Genomic DNA, 21,311 nt, shown 5'->3' with positions numbered 1-21,311 from the left:
GTGACACTGCCAGACCTCTTCTCACAGCCCTGGTGACACTGCCAGACCTCCTCTCTCAGCCCTGGTGACACTGCCAGACCTCTTCTCACAGCCCTGGTGACACTGCCAGGCCTCCTCTCTCAGCCCTGGTGACACTGCCAGGCCTCCTCTCTCAGCCCTGGTGACACTGCCAGGCCTCCTCTCTCAGCCCTGGTGACACTGCCAGGCCTCCTCTCTCAGCCCTGGTGACTCTGCCAGGCCTCCTCTCTCAGCCCTGGTGACACTGCCAGACCTCTTCTCACAGCCCTGGTGACACTGCCAGACCTCTTCTCACAGCCCTGGTGACACTGCCAGGCCTCCTCTCTCAGCTCTGGCGACACTGCCAGGCCTCAGCCCTGGTGACACTCCAGCGAACTCCAGCTGCTGGGTTAGATTTCATCAACCTATCCCTGGATTGTTTCATGTGATTCTGCGGTTCCAGGGGATCCACCTGGACTGTATCAAACTTGTGTTTTTACAGGTAATCCTGCGATTACCAGGGCTAAGAGGTTGATGCATGCCAGGGTGATTTCCCCAAGTGCAGTAAAATGCTCTAAAAAATATCCACATGCCTTATCCTGGCTGGGTATAGACTAATCTAATCAAACCCTTTGTATCTCACTCTCAAGTATGATTGAGTGTTTGAAGTTATGGATTTGAAGACAGCAGGGCATGTTAGTTTCTGGATGGATGTGCTGGGAAGGTAGGTTTGACCTGTTTCTCTCCACTACAGTGTTCGAGAACAAAGACAAGATTGTGATCGTGATGGAGTATGCCAGTAAGGGAGAGCTCTATGATTACATCAGCGAGCGCAGGAGCCTGAGTGAGAGGGAGACACGCCACTTCTTCAGGCAGATCGTGTCCGCTGTCCACTACTGCCACAAGGTAAGAGCTCGACTCACTCCTGCTACGAGAGCTGCCCTTCACCACTGCAATAAGCTGAGCACTGTCATTACAAGTCTCCTGTGGACTATGGAGGGTTTGTGTGTGAAGGGGGTATTAATGGATTCACTTGTATGTCTGGTTCTTAAGAAAGCAGAAAGATGGACAAATGAGGCAGAATTTCCCATTATAAATTTGTACCACTATTTGTTAAGTTATGATCTTGAAAGAATTAATCAATCAGTCAATCAATATTTATTTTATATAGCGCCTTTCATAGTGGTCCACCATCACAAAGCGCTTTACAAGATGCAGTATGTACACGAAAATCCACAATACCTTAAATACAGAGAAATACATGATATACAATGAAAAAAAAAAGCATAATACATTAAATACAGTGGAAAGTGCAGAATACATGATAGTAACATAATACATGAAATAATAGCAGCAACACAGCAGCTAATAGCAGATATCAGGCTTAAAGAGCATGGAAAGCAAGAGAGAACAGGTGAGTCTTGAGAGTTGATTTAAAGCGAGTGACAGTGGGAGCATCACGCACCACAGCTGGGAGAGATTTCCAAAGAGTCAGAGCCATGAAGCTAAATGAGTGTTGTAGAAGTGTGGTGCACTTTTGCTTGGGGATAACAAGCAGGCCAGAGTCGGAGGACCTCAGCTTGCAGGCAGGGACATAGCGGGTCAGCAGGTTGAGGAGGTACTTGGGACCTGTGTGATGAAGGGCATTGCAGGTGAGCAAGAGAGTTTTGAAAATAATCCTGAACTTTACAGGTAACCAGTGCAAAATGTAAGAAAGAAAGTAGACCTTTTCATTAGTTATCCCAGCTCTGCACTCAAGATATTTATTGAACCCAGTTAAACATGCACAGGCTGGGCTGCCTTATTGTCTGCACAGCTGGAAGTAGTGGTGATGTCACTGGCCCAGATGGGAACCATTGTGCTGACTGCAGCTAATCAGAGAGCTGAGGGCCATCATGAGGACTCTAGTGTCTCCATGGCGAGGACCCATAGGTGACACAGGAAGATCTCACCATGCTGACATGTGAGGAACAAGTGGAATCCAGACTCCAGCAGAGGGGGAAGGGGAAGTGAGCGTGTGTGTTTGTGTGTATGAGCGTAGAAGTGTGTGTGCAACTCCAAGCCCTCATCCTGGGAAGACATTCCATGAATTGCTGAGTGTGTGCATGAATGAATTGCAACAAGATCTGTTATCCTGTTATCATGCAAATAAAAATGAATACAGTCCTCCTTATCTAGGGGTTACTGATTAGCTTTGATTCAAACTGGATTCTTTAACTGGCATGCAATTGGATCAGTTATCTATACAGCAGGATCAATGTGAGTTAAAGCAGAAACGAGAACAGAACAGGCAACTAATGACTCCCTTTGAGCATCTTATTGGGTCAGTCAGTCGCCACCCCTCATCCCTGTTTTTTCCACATGCCTGCATCATAGTGCCTGAGGAATTTCAGATTTGGGTTTGGTTAATCCTAATACTTTACAACCTCCCCTGGACTACAGAACTTCAAATAGCCATCTAATGTATGCACATATGTGCATGTGTATGTATGTATGTACTGTATGTACAGCATGTATGTGCACTAATATGTTTTGCTTCTTCTGTGTTTCAGAATGGAGTGGTTCACAGGGATCTGAAACTGGAAAATGTACTTCTGGATGAAAACTGTAACATTAAAGTAAGAGACTTGTTAAAAACGCTTGCCAGTACTTTATCATGTTCCATACTGTGCTTTACTGCTATGATTTTACCATGGTGCGCTGTTAATACAGGCTAACCCTGTATAGGATTCGACAGCGAGAGGCAACTCATTATAACATGCAAGACACTAAAAAAAATGAAAAACTTCTGTCTAATTTTAGGACTCAATTGCTTTTGTAGTAAACTACTGTCCATCTTCTGAGTAGAGGATTGAGCTAATGGGAGTAAATATGTTATCAACCCATTGCTCTATAAAAAGATACAAAGTGGAGGTATTTCATTAAAGTTTCAAAATTGCTCATCCACTTGCCAAATAAAACTACTGCACACGATTGTAACATTGAAATTGCGAGCAGAGCTGTGCATTAATAAAAAAGAAATATCTTTCCAAAATATCTTCAGCACCAGAAAAGGAGGAGCAGTCGGTAGTGGCTAGTGCTTGTTATAAGGGGGTCAGAAATAGATGAGCACTCCTTTAAATTCCTATACGGATCAAAAAGTTCTTGCACTCTGTCCTGATGAAGTTAATCCCCCCAAATTCCTTAATCCCCAAAGCATCTGTGATATTGAACCCGAAAGGACGTGCCCTTCCTGTATGAATAATACCTTCGACCAGCAGCCCAGCATTCAGGGGCCACCGGTGGATCTCAATGAGAGAAAGAAAGACAGGAAGAGCCGGGCATAGCACAGGCAGCGACTCAACCACTCTCAATCCCAGACTGAACTTAGAAAGCATCTGAACCAGCAGCGGAGTGCCAGGGAGGTGAAGTAATCGCCGCTCGCATTCATCTCCCTGCAGGAAGATTTAATGGGAGTAGTGATAAGCATCAGTCTGTGAGGAAGGGAGGGACCCCGCTGTAAATGAGACTCTTCCTGAGCGATGACAAGGCAAGGGAGGAAGGAGGAGGGAGGGAGCGAGGGGAGGGGGGGGGGGGGGGGGGGGGGGGGGTGGGTGTGGGGTGGGGGTCCTGCTGCTTGGGATCTGAATCAGCATGTCACTTGGGTGTGCACTCTTCACAGTAGAGAGGAATCTGAGAGGAAGGACAGGCTCCCCGGAGCGGAGGAACTGTGCTGCTGAGATGGGGGGGGTCTTATGCACTTTCGTGGGAAGTGGCTGTTACTGCACCCCAAAGCTTGGTCTATATGCTGAGAGATTATGGCGGCTACCTGATAAGAGCTGCTGGTCTTCTCTCTTTCAGATGGCCATGCTTCATCGTACTGTTTGAAGTCCCTGTTTTTCACTGTACAGTCCATGAGGAGCTCATTCACTGATCCACACAGAATAATGCAGACAGAGAGGCACTCAGGTAGAGCCTGAAATAAAGGGAGACACGGAGGCAGGCCCGCAGGCAGACAGAGAAATAGAATGAGAAGGGAAGAGAGAAGGCAGAGGACTTCCCTTCCTGACTCTCCATTCTTCAAGTCGTAGGCAAAGACCTCAAGCCTCTGCTTTCATTGCCCTCCCATTGAAAGAAAAGCCCCCTGGAGGATACTGTTTATGATTCAATTAGGATCATGGAAGGTTTTTGCAATTACAGCTTGCTGCACTTCCAGGAAAAAAAGAATTAGTTTGAAATGGAATATTATATAAATACACACAATGCATGATGTGAGGACATTCTCCGAATGCAAACCCCCTGACTCATACTCCTACAGGAGGAGCAGAGAAGAAAAACAAAGAGCAGATAGAACACTAGTGTGAAGCACAGCTTGTTTGGGAGACGGAGTGGGATCTCACATGGGTTTGCATTTCAACTTTTTGTGTACATCCAAAAATAACCTTTTCATTTTTGTCATTGTGTGTATTTACAGTGCTGTGCAAAAGTCTTACGCATGTTGCATTTTTCTACTCTGATGCATTATGAACATCAACAATTTACTCAAAGCCTCCACTAGTGTTTTCTACTATTATAACAACCTTGACTTGCATAAAGAAGGAAAAACAAGGATGAGCAATACTTGAAGATAATATCCTTAAGGAATAGAAAGAAGACAAGCATTGAATTAACAACAGAACTGGCAGAAGGTCACTCTTGAAATCAGGACTTAAAGGATGTGTTGCAATAAGAATACCTCTGTTAAGAAAGGGGAACCAGACTAAACAGCTGAAATATGCACAAGAACACAGAAATTGGACTCTGGAACAATGGTCAAAGGTGCTTTGGACTGTTAATGGATGGACAACGACACCTGTGCCTTCTGCCACTTCTATTGTCAATTCAACGCTTGTCTTATCTTGTGGCTCATGCTTGTTACATAGCTTTTTTGTGTCTTCCAGTGCTGGGTTTGTCAATTACAGATAATGTTTCTCTGTATTTGTTGATTATGCTTTGGATACCACACCTTGAAAATCAAGTGATGCAAGCTATTTCATTCAATGTTTTTTCCTTCTTTATGCAGGTCCTTCTTTATGAAAGTACCTCCATTGCTTGTTTTCAAAACACTTTTCCTTGAAAAAAATATGAAACATACCGAAACGTTGGGAAGTTGGCTGTTTTATATATATATAAACACATTGACCATGGTGTCATGAGAAAGCTGTGAGTGTGCACAGCAGCACTGATCAGAAGACGCTGCCTGCCTGTGTGGAGGTGCCTGACCAGCTGTCCCGTCCGTTTCAGATCGCAGATTTCGGCCTCTCCAATCTCTACCACAAGGACCGGCTCCTGCAGACGTTCTGCGGCAGCCCCCTCTATGCCTCCCCGGAGATCGTCAATGGCCGGCCCTACCGCGGGCCCGAGGTGCGTCACCATGGCAACAATGTAGCGCCTTGCAAGGGATTCACTGATACTCCATCTTATTTTAAATAGTCTTTATTTAAAAACAGGAATTCTAGAACATGGTACACTTGGAAGGCAACACACTTCCGTTTGTTGCGTCTGTTTTTATTGCATGTTTATGGGAGGGAGACATTTACCTTCTAAAGACTTTTTAAACAGACAGGGGAGGTTTATTGTGCTTGTGAATAATAATGTAAAAACAGCAGCCACAGTTTGGGATACAGCAGGGGATTGGGAGAAAAGAGGGGAGCACATGACACTGAAATCATGTTTTCATGGAAAGGAACAGCTAATCCAATGACAACGCTCCAATATGTTTTCTGATAAATAGGTTTGAATAACTTTTTTTCTGAAAAATACCAGAATTATTTCTGTGCATGTAAGCTCCAAAATGTCGTAGGCAGTGACAGGCACTTAGTAAAACAATAGGAAGGTTAGCTTCAGTACTGCAACACGCTGCCCATTTAAGATATACAGTATGCTGGCAAGGCTGCGAGGAGAATGCAGTATCTCAGGTAAATAAGCCCAGTCCCACTGTAGAAAGCTTCTCCTACAGCAGAGGGCTGGGGCAGGCTGGAATGCACACTGATCACAATCTGCTGGCAGCTGGGCTCCAGAAGTGATCTGCTGAAATATTTACAGATGTTCTTCTGCTTTTAGGCTTTCAGACAGCTCACACAAAAATCACACAGGCAAAACGAAGTGGGTCACACTGAACACCCTTCATATTTCACAGTATTGCATCACACATTCCATTTATACCCGTGGGTACTGCAGTTATAAAAAATAAATAAGACATGTCCACTAAAATAATATTAAAAGCTGAAACAAAATTGCCCAACAATACCCCTTAAAGCAACTGTGTCAGGGCTATGCTGGAGACAGCATGGTCCCTGCAGGGCTGTGCTGGAGACCGCATGGTCCCTGCGGGGCTGTGCTGGAGACCGCATGGTCCCTGCGGGGCTGTGCTGGAGACCGCATGGTCCCTGCGGGGCTGTGCTGGAGACCGCATGGTCCCTGCGGGGCTGTGCTGGAGACCGCATGGTCCCTGCGGGGCTGTGCTGGAGACCGCATGATCCCTGCGGGGCTGTGCTGGAGACTGCATGATCCTTGCGGGGCTGTGCTGGAGACTGCAGTCTCCCTGCAGGGGTGGTCCCTCCATAGCCAGGCTGTTGAGGCACATTGGAGCATGGAGAGGCTCACAGTGCTGCTGCTCTTTGAGTATAAATAGAGCACTTTAAACACTACAAGATGTGCTCACACCCTGTCTGTGCTGTGGTGATTCCAGGTGGACAGCTGGGCCCTGGGCGTGCTTCTGTACACACTGGTCTACGGCACCATGCCTTTCGACGGCGGCGACCACAAGAACCTCATCCGGCAGATCAGCAGCGGGGAGTACCGCGAGCCCACACAGTCATCAGGTACAGCGGACTGCGCTTTACCATGCTGCACCACACAGTGCTGCACCACACAGCGCTGTACCACAGAGAGCTGTGCCACAGAACGCTGTGCTACACAAGGCTTGAATTTATTCCACTCACTCCCATACTATTCTTGCTCTCTCGTTCTCCCTTTATGTATTGCTATAACATAATGCTTGTTGACTTTTCCATTCTTGTTTATTTTCGCTCTCCTGCTCTCTCTTCCCTCCCTTCCCCACTTGCTCCTTTCTTTCCTTATATCCTGTCTTCCTGCTGTTTTCTCCTCTTCCACCCTTTCTCTCATCTCCCATCCTCCATATCTCATGATGCTTTCACGTTAGAGACTTAATAATGTTTAAGTCTATTAGGAAACATGCTTGTTTTCAGGTGTGTCAGTATTCTGTCTCCCGTGATGAGATGAGGTTAAGCACCCCATGCTCTTTTGTATAGTGGTTAAGATGCTCTCTTGCAGTGTACAAGGCCTCTGGTTTGTGCCCAGCCTCTGCAGACTGTATTTTTCTGAACTGTAATTGTAGCTCACAGTCATTTTAACTGTTGCAATCTTGGGAGTGAGGTCTGTGATCTCAGGGGTTCTTGGTAAGATAAATAGATATATTGATGAAATCCTCCAGTGCTAACTCTTCTCTCTCTCTTTCTCTCTCTCTCTCTCTCTCTTTCTCTCTCTCTCTCTCTTGCGCTCTCCCTATACCCTCCCATTCCCTGTCCAGATGCACGTGGTCTGATCCGATGGATGCTAATGGTGAACCCAGATAGGAGGGCTACGGTGGAGGATATCGCCAGTCACTGGTGGGTGAACTGGGGCTACAGTCGCAGCGTGTGCGACTGCGATTCCCTGCGGGAGGCTGGCTCCCCTCTGCTGGCGCGCTTCATTGACTGGCAGCACCGCTCCTCCGGCCTGCAGCCCGAGCTCGAGAACAAGCCTGGTAAACCACTCGCAGTCGCCCGCCAGCGCTCTGTGCGCAAGTCCAAGAAGGAGAATGACATGGCTCGCTCTCTGGATGATGAGGACAAGCCGGGCCTGAAGAGACCCAAGGGCATCCTGAAGACCAGGAGCCCCGAAGAGCAGGACTCCCACAGCACCGGAGCCACAGAGGCTGCCGTTTCCGGACAGGAACTCAACTCCAGCACGACTCTGGAGCAAGATAAAGCCAGCAGTGCCTCGCCACTGAAGATGGTGGCCGGGAAATCGACCACCATGCCCAAAAAGGGCATCCTCAAAAAGACCCAGCAGCAGCGGGAGTCAGGGTATTACTCCTCCCCTGAAGGCAGCGAGTCCTCTGAGCAGCTAGGGGGTGGTGGGGAGTCTCCCCGAACTAACTCTGCCACCAAGAGAGCTCTGGGGAGGAAAGGGATTTTGAAGCGCAATGGGAAATACTCCACCAGTGGCACACTGCCAGCCATGGCTGGAGCGGGAGAGTCCTCTGCTGAAGGCCATAGCTCTCCCGGGCTGCCCCGGAGCCTGAGCCGCCCCTCCAGTGTGGTGAGCGACGACAGCATCCTGTCCAATGAGTCCTTCGACCTGCTGGACTGGCCTGCCGGAGTGGGCTCTGGAGCAGGTGGGGGGAGAGCCAGGATCAGAAGCTGCGTCTCAGCAGATAATCTGCTCCAGGTGGGGGATTTTGGGCGACTCCAGGCCGCACCGCAGAAGCACAGGGGGAAGTTCTACCGGGGCGGCCGGCTGCTGGAGGGGGACAGTGGCAGCTTCTCCTTGCTGGTGGACATGGACGACATGACGCAGGTCTACCAGCAAGCCCTGGAGATCACTGGCAATCTGACCTAGCGATGCGGCCGGGCACCTGGGTGGGGTGGGGGTGGGGAGGTTAGAACGACGACCGGTAGATTGCTGGGATTTTCTTTGTTTCGTAGCACATCGAGCCAGTCTTTCATTTGCAACTCACAGTTTGAAATCAGTTCTGAAGGTTTCAGGTTGAAACTGTGACCAAAAGTTTTGCATCACCCTAGAATGTTAAGATTGAGACCTAATTAAAACAAAAAAACTATATGAACATAATTTCTGTTCATAACACAGTTCTTTAGGGTGATGCAAAACTTTTGGCCATAGCTGTACACAAGAGACATAGTTATTATTAAACCGCTAAAGATGAAAAGGGTCCATTTTTGGTTTTCTATTTAAACAGGAAAAAGAAACAGTTGACTCCACATAAACGCTTGTATTGCAACCAAGGGTACTAGCGAATTAGAACAGTAGGGAATAGTTTCTATTATGCCATTCCACTGTCATTCCTTCCCGTCCCATTTAGAAGTTACTAGGGAAGGACAATGAAGCAGTGAGTACTTTTACTTTCTGTAAAGAGAGCAGGATAAAGGCATATGAAGAAAGGGGAGATTAGGAAGTCAGCCAGTTTGGATCAGCTGGGGTCTGAAGTCTTCCGACCAGGGAGGTGGATGAAAAATGTGTGAGACCCGCCCCGCCCCGCCCCGGTCCTAATGTGTAGATGTCATGTTGGAATCTGGTTCAGGTCAAGGATCACATGACTTCCCTAGTTCAGAACCCCAGCCGGCATTACTGTGCTGCTTGTCTAGACAGCCCTTTCCTTGATGAATGTCATTTAAAACCGTGTAATCTAAGTGCTGTAACACTGCAACCTTGACTTCCACATGTGTGGCTGTCTGCTCTCTCTATACGTATCACCTTGCAGAGCAAGACATGCTTCAGAAACAGCAGGGTGGAGACTCGGTGGGCTGGACTGGACAGCATAGATGAGTCTTTACATCAGGGTGTAATCGATAAAAGATAGGAAAGCTGGAGATTGAGTTACTACTGCTTAGTAGAAGGGTTGTGGATATGTTGAAGGAAAGCTGCTGTCTTATCTGGGAGAAGGCATGAGGACTCTTCTTATTCACCACTATTGATCTTTTATCCCTCTTCCCTTGCTGCTTATTCACCACTATTGATCTTTTATCCCTCTTCCCTCGCTGCTTATATACCCCTTGCATGCGTACAACCCTTTCCACTACTACACAGCTCCTCACATTCTTGCATTCAGCAAATCGCCTTTCCCACTCATTCATAACCCAACCCATGCATATACTGACATAGCCCCTCCCCCTTTACATAACCCCTCCCCTTTGCATAACCCCTCCCACGTGTGTGTGTGACATACTCTTGCCACACCTCTCCCGTTCCTCCGAATGCCCCTCCCGCTGCAGGCGAGGTTGTTGGAGGAGAGTTGTGGAGCAGACAGGATTGAGTAATGTAGTAAAGTACGGAGCAGAGCAGTGATATTGTAGAAGGATTAAGCAGGTATGCAGTGGGTTTGTTGTTGTGTTAGTGAAGAAGCAGAGCTACCAAAGAAAAGCTACAAAGTACTGTAGATGGAGGACCGTATTACCAAAGTCAGGCAGTTCCTATATACTCTGTGAGCTGTTGGGACCTTCACAGACCATGGCCCTTTCTAAGGGATAGTGTCAAATCTGATTTAAAAAAAAAAAAAAAGTACATTATTTTAAATTGTTCTGAAAAATACACCAAAGATGACAATGCAATAAGGTACTGTAGCACAGCAGTGTTATGTTGTTCAAGGAAAGCAGAACAGAAAGAAGGAATGAATGAATGCATGAATCATTGCTAGGTAAAGTGCACCTGTCACCTCTCGTGCTGTGGCTCAGTCTCTAACCCTGGACCCCGGGGTGTTGCCTGACTGCTCCACGGGTCTCAGAAGCAGCAGGCAATGGAACGAGCCTGCAATCCACCCCTGTGTGTATTATCAGGCTTGGGGAATTGGTTCTACTTGATATAATGAAAGTCTTCAGTGATATTTATACTGTGTAATCCAGCCATTGTTGCTGCCAGAGCAGTGGTGGGATGGAAGTAATGTATGTGCACAATATTTATACTAAGTAACCCGTATTATCTTAGAAAGCCTTGTGTAGACTGAAGCATGTGGGCTTGTACTGGGAGCATTACGTGGGAAGCAGATTGAGTCCTGTCAATAGCAGGTGTTGTTTTTGAATTTAGTAAGAGATCCTCGAGAATCATGCCAATTTTATATTCTGTAGGCCATTGCACAGCAAGTTAAGGGGCACTGGTATAACAATAATACATTGTGGTGCTGTTGCATGGTAGGTGAAACACAGGCTTCTTTAAATAAGCCAGGAGTTCAAGTTTACTGAATGGGACCCGAATGGGCAGCATCACTGGTTCCAGTTTCAATGCAGGTGTGCACTGTGCAACCAGCACATTGTGTAACTGGGTAACACTATAGAACAAAGGCAGCCATTCACTGGTGAGGCACATGAAGTTAAAGGGCATTAGCTACTGAATTCTAATGAAGTAATCATCAGTTCAAGAGCAAGTCCAGACACACCCTTATGAAGGTTTCCCATAGTAAAAGCATAGCAAAGTGTAATAAAGCATAGTAAAGAATAGGCAAGCATTGTAAATCATAGTGAGGTGTGGTAAAGCATAATAAAAACATGTCAAATCATGATACATGCAGTGTATAACCATAGGAAAAGCATGGTAAAAATATTGTACAAAAACACAGCGGTAAACCTTTAGAAGCGTCTGATTAGTCTTGTTCTTACCTATATTCTCACTGCAACTCTTAATCGTGTATGACAACTAACATCCACTACACACCTTACCTACGAACAAACAAACAAACAACGAACACCCGAGAAAACAACAAGCTTTCTGCCAAACTGGAAATAACTAGAGAAAGTAAAAAAGAAAAGGAAAACTTTACTGGATATTGTTATTATAGTATTATTATAATATGTTATTTAATTATTATTATTATAATTATTATTGTTGTTGTTGTTGTTGTTGTAAACCTGGACTGCTGAGGTGACTTTTTTGTGTTTTGTTTTCTTTGCCTTGTTATTATTATTATTATTATTATTATTATTATTATTACAGTAACCCATCGCATATCCGACTGCGATGGGACCAGAGTAAGGGCAGATATGTAAAAAGTCAAATGAATGAATCCTGTTTTAAATCCCATTATACGCAGCTAAAACAATGGCTATATTCTTACAATCATTGTTTTGAGATTCAGCTTTTATTAGCTCTCCTACATCCCTTGTTTAGAAAGATACAGGGTAATAATTCCTGTGACAGAATAGCCGTCTGCCGTGTGGGTGCGTGCATTCACTGCTGAGTGACAGGCAGGAGATCGAGATGGAGGTTGAAGTTGATGCGCCCCTCAGGTGAACAGGATTTATTTGCATGTCAACACACTAAACATCTCAAGTGACACTAGCAGCAATAGCAGTGCACGGAGCACATACAACACAGTGCATGAAAACTTTGCTGGGATCTTCAATCTCTGAACGTCTCTGTTCAATAATAAACTGACGTGGCCGACGAGGTTTATCATGGTGGATAAACGGTGAGGGCGGATATGTGACGGATTGCTGTGTAATAATGATTGTTTTTTAATAATTGTATTTATTGGTCTTAAAGCCATTGGGTTTGGTGTACCGCTACGCTCTGTTCTGATTTCAGTGTGCCCAGCTGTGCAGCTGTGAGACGAGCGGCTCGGCCTGGCTGTTGGAAAGCAGGTCTGGGATTAAGGGGAAGGGTAGTGTTGGAAAGAGTCCCCCCGATCAATCCAACATCGAGGCTGTGTTCGTAAGGCATTAGCCACACTGATTAATGCATAGGACTGCAAAGCATTGGCCCAGTGTGCTAATGCGGTATGATTGAATCATTTCAGCTATCATTCCTGAATGAATTACCAGGGGATATTAAAAAGTACATACACAAGTGCCACCTGCTGGAAGGTATGTGTATATACAGCAGCCATGCTTGGGGGTCATTGTGCTCCACAATGTGATCCTGGCTATAGAACCCCCTCTCACACCAAACTGAGAGGCTGTAGGGATTTGGGACAGTTACTGGCTGTGCCTCCTCTCTGTGAGTGCTATTAAATCTATTGCTACACATTTTGGGCCCCCACTGTACTGTGTAATTGCTACATATTTTGGGTCCCCTCTTTATTGTGTACCAGCTTCCAGCTTTCTCACCTGTTTTACATTGTGGCTGCTAACTGCACTGCCCTGCTTGGAAGATAAAGAACATGTTTTGACTTAGTTAAAAAAAAAAAAAAAAAAAAAAAAAAAGCAAAACGTCAATAATGATCTGCTGTTGCCTTTCTTTTTAAATAATTGATTAAATACAGGAAGTTGAATATCCCTTGGTTTGCTTCCATTCTTTCTTTGGCTGGTGTCTTATTTTATTTCAAAACTGTGATTAATAGTGCTTTAATAATTGTCTTTTTTATGTTATAGGGAAATCTAAGATTAGGGAAATTGATAAATCCTGAAATTGTGCCTGTGTGATTAATTTGGAGTTACAATGCTATAATATTGCCCTAGATCTCATTCTGCCTGTAGCTCACATGTATTAATGCAATTGTTCTGAGCGCACACAGTGTCAATGAAAAGAAAAAGAGATAAAGAAAGCAGTGCACTCAGTGATAACGCTTATCTACCTGAGCACAGAGATAAACCGCAAACAATGAGGCACAACATTCACTTACCAACACAGAAAAATAACTTTCCATTGTAATGGAAACAGCTTCATCCTGACCATTTTCTTTGTATTTACACCTCCTTCTTTTTTCAAGAAATACCGAATCAACTGCTTATATCGTGTGTAGCGGGGTTCCCAATAAATACAGTGTCACTTGTCCCCACGCGCTGCTATAACTGTTTAAATAACACACCTGTCATTTTAAAACACAGCGTTACCCATCCCCACGTGCTGCTATAACTGTTTAAATAACACACCTGTCATTTTAAAACACAGCGTTACCCATCCCCACGCGCTGCTATAACTGTTTAAATAACACACCTGTCATTTTAAAACACAGCGTTACCCATCCCCACGTGCTGCTATAACTGTTTAAATAACACACCTGTCATTTTAAAACACAGCGTTACCCATCCCCACGCGCTGCTATAACTGTTTAAATAACACAGCGTCACCCATCCCCACGTGCTGCTATAACTGTTTAAATAACACACCTGTCATTTTAAAACACAGCGTCACCCATCCCCACGTGCTGCTATAACTGTTTAAATAACACACCTGTCATTTTAAAACACAGCGTTACCCATCCCCACGTGCTGCTATAACTGTTTAAATAACACACCTGTCATTTTAAAACACAGCGTTACCCATCCCCACGCGCTGCTACAACTGTTTAAATAACACACCTGTCATTTTAAAACACAGCGTTACCCATCCCCACGTGCTGCTATAACTGTTTAAATAACACACCTGTCATTTTAAAACACAGCGTTACCCATCCCCACGCGCTGCTATAACTGTTTAAATAACACACCTGTCATTTTAAAACACAGCGTTACCCATCCCCACGCGCTGCTATAACTGTTTAAATAACACACCTGTCATTTTAAAACACAGCGTTACCCATCCCCACGCGCTGCTATAACTGTTTAAATAACACACCTGTCATTTTAAAACACAGCGTTACCCATCCCCACGCGCTGCTACTGTTCAAAACTGTTTAAATAACACACCTCTCATTTTAAAACACAGCGTTACCCATCCCCACGCGCTGCTATAACTGTTTAAATAACACACCTGTCATTTTAAAACACAGCGTTACCCATCCCCACGTGCTGCTATAACTGTTTAAATAACACACCTGTCATTTTAAAACACAGCGTTACCCATCCCCACGCGCTGCTATAACTGTTTAAATAACACACCTGTCATTTTAAAACACAGCGTTACCCATCCCCACGCGCTGCTATAACTGTTTAAATAACACACCTGTCATTTTAAAACACAGCGTTACCCATCCCCACGTGCTGCTATAACTGTTTAAATAACACACCTGTCATTTTAAAACACAGCGTTACCCATCCCCACGTGCTGCTATAACTGTTTAAATAACACACCTGTCATTTTAAAACACAGCGTTACCCATCCCCACGTGCTGCTATAACTGTTTAAATAACACACCTGTCATTTTAAAACACAGCGTTACCCATCCCCACGTGCTGCTATAACTGTTTAAATAACACACCTGTCATTTTAAAACACAGCGTCACCCATCCCCACGTGCTGCTATAACTGTTTAAATAACACACCTGTCATTTTAAAACACAGCGTTACCCATCCCCACGCGCTGCTATAACTGTTTAAATAACACACCTGTCATTTTAAAACACAGCGTTACCCATCCCCACGTGCTGCTATAACTGTTTAAATAACACACCTGTCATTTTAAAACACAGCGTTACCCATCCCCACGTGCTGCTATAACTGTTTAAATAACACACCTGTCATTTTAAAACACAGCGTTACCCATCCCCACGTGCTGCTATAACTGTTTAAATAACACACCTGTCATTTTAAAACACAGCGTTACCCATCCCCACGTGCTGCTATAACTGTTTAAATAACACACCTGTCATTTTAAAACACAGCGTTACCCATCCCCACGCGCTGCTATAACTGTTTAAATAACACACCTGTCATTTTAAAACACAGCGTTACCCATCCCCACGCGCTGCTACAACTGTTTAAATAACATAGTGGGCAACAGTATTTAAATACAGCGTTACCCATCCCCACGTGCTGCTATAACTGTTTAAATAACACACCTGTCATTTTAAAACACAGCGTTACCCATCCCCACGTGCTGCTATAACTGTTTAAATAACACACCTGTCATTTTAAAACACAGCGTTACCCATCCCCACGTGCTGCTATAACTGTTTAAATAACACACCTGTCATTTTAAAACACAGCGTTACCCATCCCCACGTGCTGCTATAACTGTTTAAATAACACACCTGTCATTTTAAAACACAGCGTTACCCATCCCCACGTGCTGCTATAACTGTTTAAATAACACACCTGTCATTTTAAAACACAGCGTTACCCATCCCCACGCGCTGCTATAACTGTTTAAATAACACACCTGTCATTTTAAAACACAGCGTTACCCATCCCCACGTGCTGCTATAACTGTTTAAATAACACACCTGTCATTTTAAAACACAGCGTTACCCATCCCCACGCGCTGCTATAACTGTTTAAATAACACACCTGTCATTTTTTTTTTTGTGTCGCAAGTGGGTAGGGGTGCACGACGATTTGCAAATTTAGGGGTGTGGACATAAAAATTTTTTTGTAACACAGTGGGTAGGGGTTCCGATTTATATTGACAAATTTATTGTGTGGACAGTAAAAATTTTGTGTCGCAGTGGGTAGGGGTGCGCGACGATATTGACAAATTTATTTGTGTGGACAGTAAAATTTTTGTGGCGTTAACACACCCGTCATCCGTCACCCATCCCCACGTGCTGCTATAACTGTTTAAATAACACACCCGTCATTTTAAAACACAGCGTTACCCATCCCCACGCGCTGCTATAACTGTTTAAATAACACACCTGTCATTTTAAAACACAGCGTTACCCATCCCCACGCGCTGCTATAACTGTTTAAATAACACACCTGTCATTTTAAAATCTAGCGTCACACATTCCCACATGCTGCTATAACTGTTTAAATAACACACCTGTCATTTTAAAACACAGCGTTACCCATCCCCACGCGCTGCTATAACTGTTTAAATAACACACCTGTCATTTTAAAACACAGCGTTACCCATCCCCACGTGCTGCTATAACTGTTTAAATAACACACCTGTCATTTTAAAACACAGCGTTACCCATCCCCACGTGCTGCTATAACTGTTTAAATAACACACCTGTCATTTTAAAACACAGCGTTACCCATCCCCACGTGCTGCTACAACTGTTTAAATAACACATCTGTCATTTTTCTTTTCATTGTTAACATCCTGACAACTTTTTTCACTCATAACGTTGAAGTCAGTTTCAAAGCTCTTTTCAAAGTGTCCACTCTAGTGCACTGGGGTTTGAGATCTGTCCTCTAAATCACTGCAGGAAGAGCGATGAAAAAACAAACAAACATAGCAAGTGCTCTGGCTTTTCTGTTCCGTACCACATCAGGGATCGTTATTGATCTGTTAACTGGCAATGTGGGCAATAATCCTTACACATCCGTGCACTGGAGCGGCTGTTTTGAAAGGAGCTTTGAAACAGACTTTAAAGTTATGAGTGAAAAAAGTTGCCAGATGTTAACAATGAAAAGAAACATGACCGGTGTATTACTGTAGGAACACGTTGGGACGTGAATTGCTATATTTTTTGCAACCCCGCTACTCACTCTTTAATGTAATCAATATTAACATGTTTTTTTTTTATGTGCCTATTTCCAAAGAGAAATGAAGGAACATAAGTCACAGCAGGGGTGTTGCTAGCAGGCTGGTTTGTATAATTCTCAGTGGTATCACAACAGCTCAAACCGTCTTGTGCACTTCCAGTTCAATCAGCAGCAAGGTCCCCGGATGCCAGGGTCCCAGTGCAAAACTCACTCCAGACCCGCTGTGTTGCTGTCGCTGGCCCTGCTGTGGCTGGGCTAGGATTTTGTTAGGGCATTATCCGAATGGTAGTTGTTTGGAACATTTCAGCCAGGGAGGGGCACCGTTCTGTAAGAGAGGGACTTCAATGCTCCCCATTGTTCCCTCAGACAGTTCCTGTTCTGTGTGATTGGAACCAGGTGCTGCAGAAGGAGGAGCCTGCAGTCTGCTGTGCAGCATGTGGAATTCAGCTCCTTCCAGCATGGCTTTGTAGATACTGCTCGGCTCTGTCTGCTACAGGACACTGCTGCTTACCTGTGTGTGTCTGTGCTTTATCAGCTTAGCTGTGCCCCTTTAGCTTTTCCTTTCCCTGGGTACACCACATTAAACTGATAAGGGGTGTGTATCTGCAGCATCACCGTTCTCTTAAAGGAACGTGGTCTGAGAAGCTTCCACTGTTCTTCAGTCCCTCATGGAAGTCACTGTCACACAGGTAAGCTAGGTTACATTTCTGTGTGCCCGTCCCTCATGGAGGTCACTGTCACACAGGTAAGCTAGGTTACATTTGCGATTTGCTCCGGTCATCCTGTTGTTGGATTTGAATTAACACAAGATAGACTTTTCACTCTGTAGTGTTGACACTTCTTGTATAAAACTGGATGCAGTTGTTGACAAAGACCCAATAGGGTGCAAAGCCAGTTCTGATCATTTTAATGAAATTGGTGGAGCAGGAGGTCGTGGCCGATGCCTTTCCCTGCAGATGCCATGTACAGTGAAGGCTGCAGACACTGCAATATGTTACTCTAGTTATTCCTGTGTCTTTTCTCCAGCAGATTGCAGATGTGCTGAAGGGTAGCAGAGGCTGAGGATCCTGCAGCTCTCCACTCCCACTCCTCCACATCGCGAGCACGGTTCACTCCTGGGCAATGTGGGATCTGGGGAGGGCTGTGATGGAAAGTAGGGAGAAGAGGCTCTTAAAACTAATCTTTGTGAGCAGGTCAGACTATTTAACAGACGACAGACTCACAATAGAGCCTTTCCCTTGATAACATTGTGAATGAGCAGAGCCTTTCTCAGCTCGGTCCCCATGATAACATTGTGAATGAGCAGAGCCTTTCTCAGCTCGGTCCCCATGATAACATTGTGAATGAGCAGAGCCTTTCTCAGCTCGGTCCCCATGATAACATTGTGAATGTTCAGAGCCTTTCTCAGCTCGGTCCCCATGATAACATTGTGAATGAGCAGAGACTTTCTCGGCTCGGTCCCCATGATAACATTGTGAATGAGCAGAGCCTTTCTCAGCTCAATCCCCATGATAACATTATGAATGAGCAGAGCCTTTCTCAGTTCGGTCCCCATGATAACATTGTGAATGAACAGAGCCTTTCTCAGCTCGGTCCCCATGATAACATTGTGAATGTTCAGAGCCTTTCTCAGCTCGGTCCCCATGATAACATTGTGAATGAGCAGAGCCTTTCTCAGCTCAGTCCCCATGATAACATTGTGAATGAGCAGAGCCTTTCTCAGCTCGGTCCCCATGATAACATTTTGAACGTTCAGAGCCTTTCTCAGCTCGGTCCCCATGATAACATTGTGAATAAGCAGAGCCTTTCTGAGCTTGGTCCCTATGATAACATTGTGAATGAGCAGAGCCTTTCTCAGGAGAGTCCCCATGATAACATTATGAATAAGCAGAGCCTTTCTCTCGGAAAAATCTCTCCACTCTATTTTTAGCCCCTGAGCTATTCTGGAATTTCGTGCTGACTGGCTGTTCTGAAGTCTGGGCTCTGATTGTTTAAAAAACGTCTGGCCCTCAGTCAAACCACTATAGAGCGAGCGGTCAATGATTTCCAGACCCTCCTCTGATTACGAGAGATTTCCTTAAAATAAAACCGTGTGTGTCTAAGTGTGTGTGTCAATGTGTATGAGTGTGTGTCCCAGTGTGTGTGTCTCAGTGTTTGTATATCTGTGTGCGTGTCTTAGTGTGTCTATGTGTCGCTCTGTGTGTGTATCAGTGTATGTGTGTGTGTGTGTGGAAGAGGGGTAGAGTTGGAGGAACTCTAGCCAAGAAAATATAAAAAGTGATCGGTTGAAATTGAAGCAAAACATGCAGCTTAGTGCACACAGTTTTAACTAATGTGTTTCCCTTTAACTTATCTTCTAAATAAATGATTTTGGTCCGACGGGCGTGCAACGCCATTGTTTTGCTAATGTGGTGGAGGCAGATATAGATACGCGGCTGGAGTCGGGCTGAAAGCACAGAGAGCTCAAGAAAGAACAGGGCGTCTCAAAAGCCCCACGCAGGACCTGAAACCCAGGATCTGTGAAGAACTGCATGCAGGGTGGGATATTCACTGCTGAAAATAATAAATTCATGATACTCTTGCAAGTAAAATAAGAGCACCCCCCCCCCCCCCTTTTTATCTGTAGGTGCTGATCAGCAAGCACAGGATGATCTCAGTACAACTCTGCAAACATCAAAGTCAGACAAATGCTTTCGAAATACAACTCTGCAAACATGACAGAGTGAAAGAGACTATAAATAAAGAAAACAAAATCCGCACTCAGCAGTGTGACAGAGCACTGGACTGAATTGATTCAGTATCAGATCTACCATCACATCTAAAATTACAATTGTACGATGTTGCTGTCCAGCAGTATAAAGGGAATCGCACCACAACCTCTGAGACTGAGCTGCCCTCTGATTATTTTCAAGTTCAAATTGAGGCTGTTAGGAACTGCCCATGCTTCTCAAAGCTGAGAGATGCAGCTTGCATCTATTACAGAATGCATGTCAGGGATGCATAACAAATTCATCAGAAGACAGGCAGAGCATGCACATGAGAAATGCACACATGATGCACATATGACAGGTGTTTCTGGTTTAGAAACAAACCCCACTGAAATCTATAGAAACCCATTCCTGCAGGCTCTGGGAACTGACTCTGGCAGGGCTAGGAAACAGATTATCTGCATTTTACAGATGCACAGTTTCAGACAACATTCCTCATGTGAAAAAGCACACATCTGGCAGTGCATTCCAGAGGCTATCGCTGTCCCCAGCTGGGCAGGGCTGGATCTAACCAGTGCGAGCGGAATCACATGACCCTTCCTTTGTTCATCCGGAATGTTTCGTTAACTCTTAATGTTCCGCAGGCCGCAGGGTTGAAATACCGATCCAGATTAAAATAGGTCATGCAAACCACACACCTAGCCATGCACGTGGGGCTCTTTAGTGTAATTCTGTCTGTAAAAATATGGAAAAGGTCAGAAAATAACCTATTTTAACACATCCATGAACTTAATTGACAGCCCCCATTCTATTCAGACCAAGAGGTTACAGTGCAAGCGTTAGATGTTAAACAGAGAAGCTCTTTCCTGAGAATGAAGTCAGAGTTCTTTCAGCAATTCAATTAATTTGCCCTGGCTCCGGTTCAAGAAGTCCCTGATTAAATCTGCGCCTGCTTTTGAGTTTTGATCTTCCTGGTAATTCAGTTGGGACTGGCACTCTGATGGCCGTGTGTCTTTTCTAATGGAGTTTATGAGTAAGCCTGGGTGCTAGTGATTTGAAAGCGGCTCTGTGTGCATGTTATTTAAGTCAATGTGCTGGATCTGGGTGAAGAATCGGAAACACCACTCATAGCAGCGTGAGAGGGCAGTTCAGCTTACAGACAAGGCTGTTCTCCATCTCTCTCCTGGGGTGTACTTCTAACTGTAGAAAACTGTGGCTGGGGCACTTCGGGCTTCCCACAACAGGTAAGACACTAGCCTGGAGAGACAAGTAATCCATGAATTGGTTATTAATCACCACTGCTTTAAGACACTAGCCTGGAGAGACAAGTAATCCATGAATTGATTATTAATCACCACTGCTTTAAGACACTAGCCTGGAGAGACAAGTAATCCATGAATTGATTATTAATCACCACTGCTTTAAGACACTAGCCTGGAGAGACAAGTAATCCATGAATTGATTATTAATCACCACCCCTCATTCATATTGAAGAGATCTAGCCTGGAGAGACAAGTAATCCTGTGAGTTTCAGAGCGCCCC

The 21,311-nt window shown here is 44.9% G+C and overlaps 1 protein-coding gene across 1 annotated transcript in view; it reads left to right on the top strand.

The window, feature by feature from the left end:
- The window catches only part of LOC121320120 (NUAK family SNF1-like kinase 1), a 42,902-nt gene extending 31,956 nt beyond the window's left edge, over window positions 1–10,946 (top strand). Inside the window, exons 4-8 of the mRNA XM_041258368.1 lie at window positions 752–903; window positions 2,550–2,615; window positions 5,260–5,379; window positions 6,707–6,839; window positions 7,568–10,946. Of these exons, the coding sequence (XP_041114302.1) occupies window positions 752–903; window positions 2,550–2,615; window positions 5,260–5,379; window positions 6,707–6,839; window positions 7,568–8,640 (1,544 nt within the window). The 3' untranslated portion in view covers window positions 8,641–10,946. The remainder of the gene's footprint in view (window positions 1–751; window positions 904–2,549; window positions 2,616–5,259; window positions 5,380–6,706; window positions 6,840–7,567) is intronic.
- The last annotated feature ends 10,365 nt before the right edge of the window (window positions 10,947–21,311 follow it).

This window comes from Polyodon spathula, chromosome 8, assembly GCF_017654505.1.
Source record: "Polyodon spathula isolate WHYD16114869_AA chromosome 8, ASM1765450v1, whole genome shotgun sequence".
Taxonomy (NCBI): domain Eukaryota; kingdom Metazoa; phylum Chordata; class Actinopteri; order Acipenseriformes; family Polyodontidae; genus Polyodon; species Polyodon spathula.
This window is presented reverse-complemented; position numbering and strand designations above follow the sequence as displayed.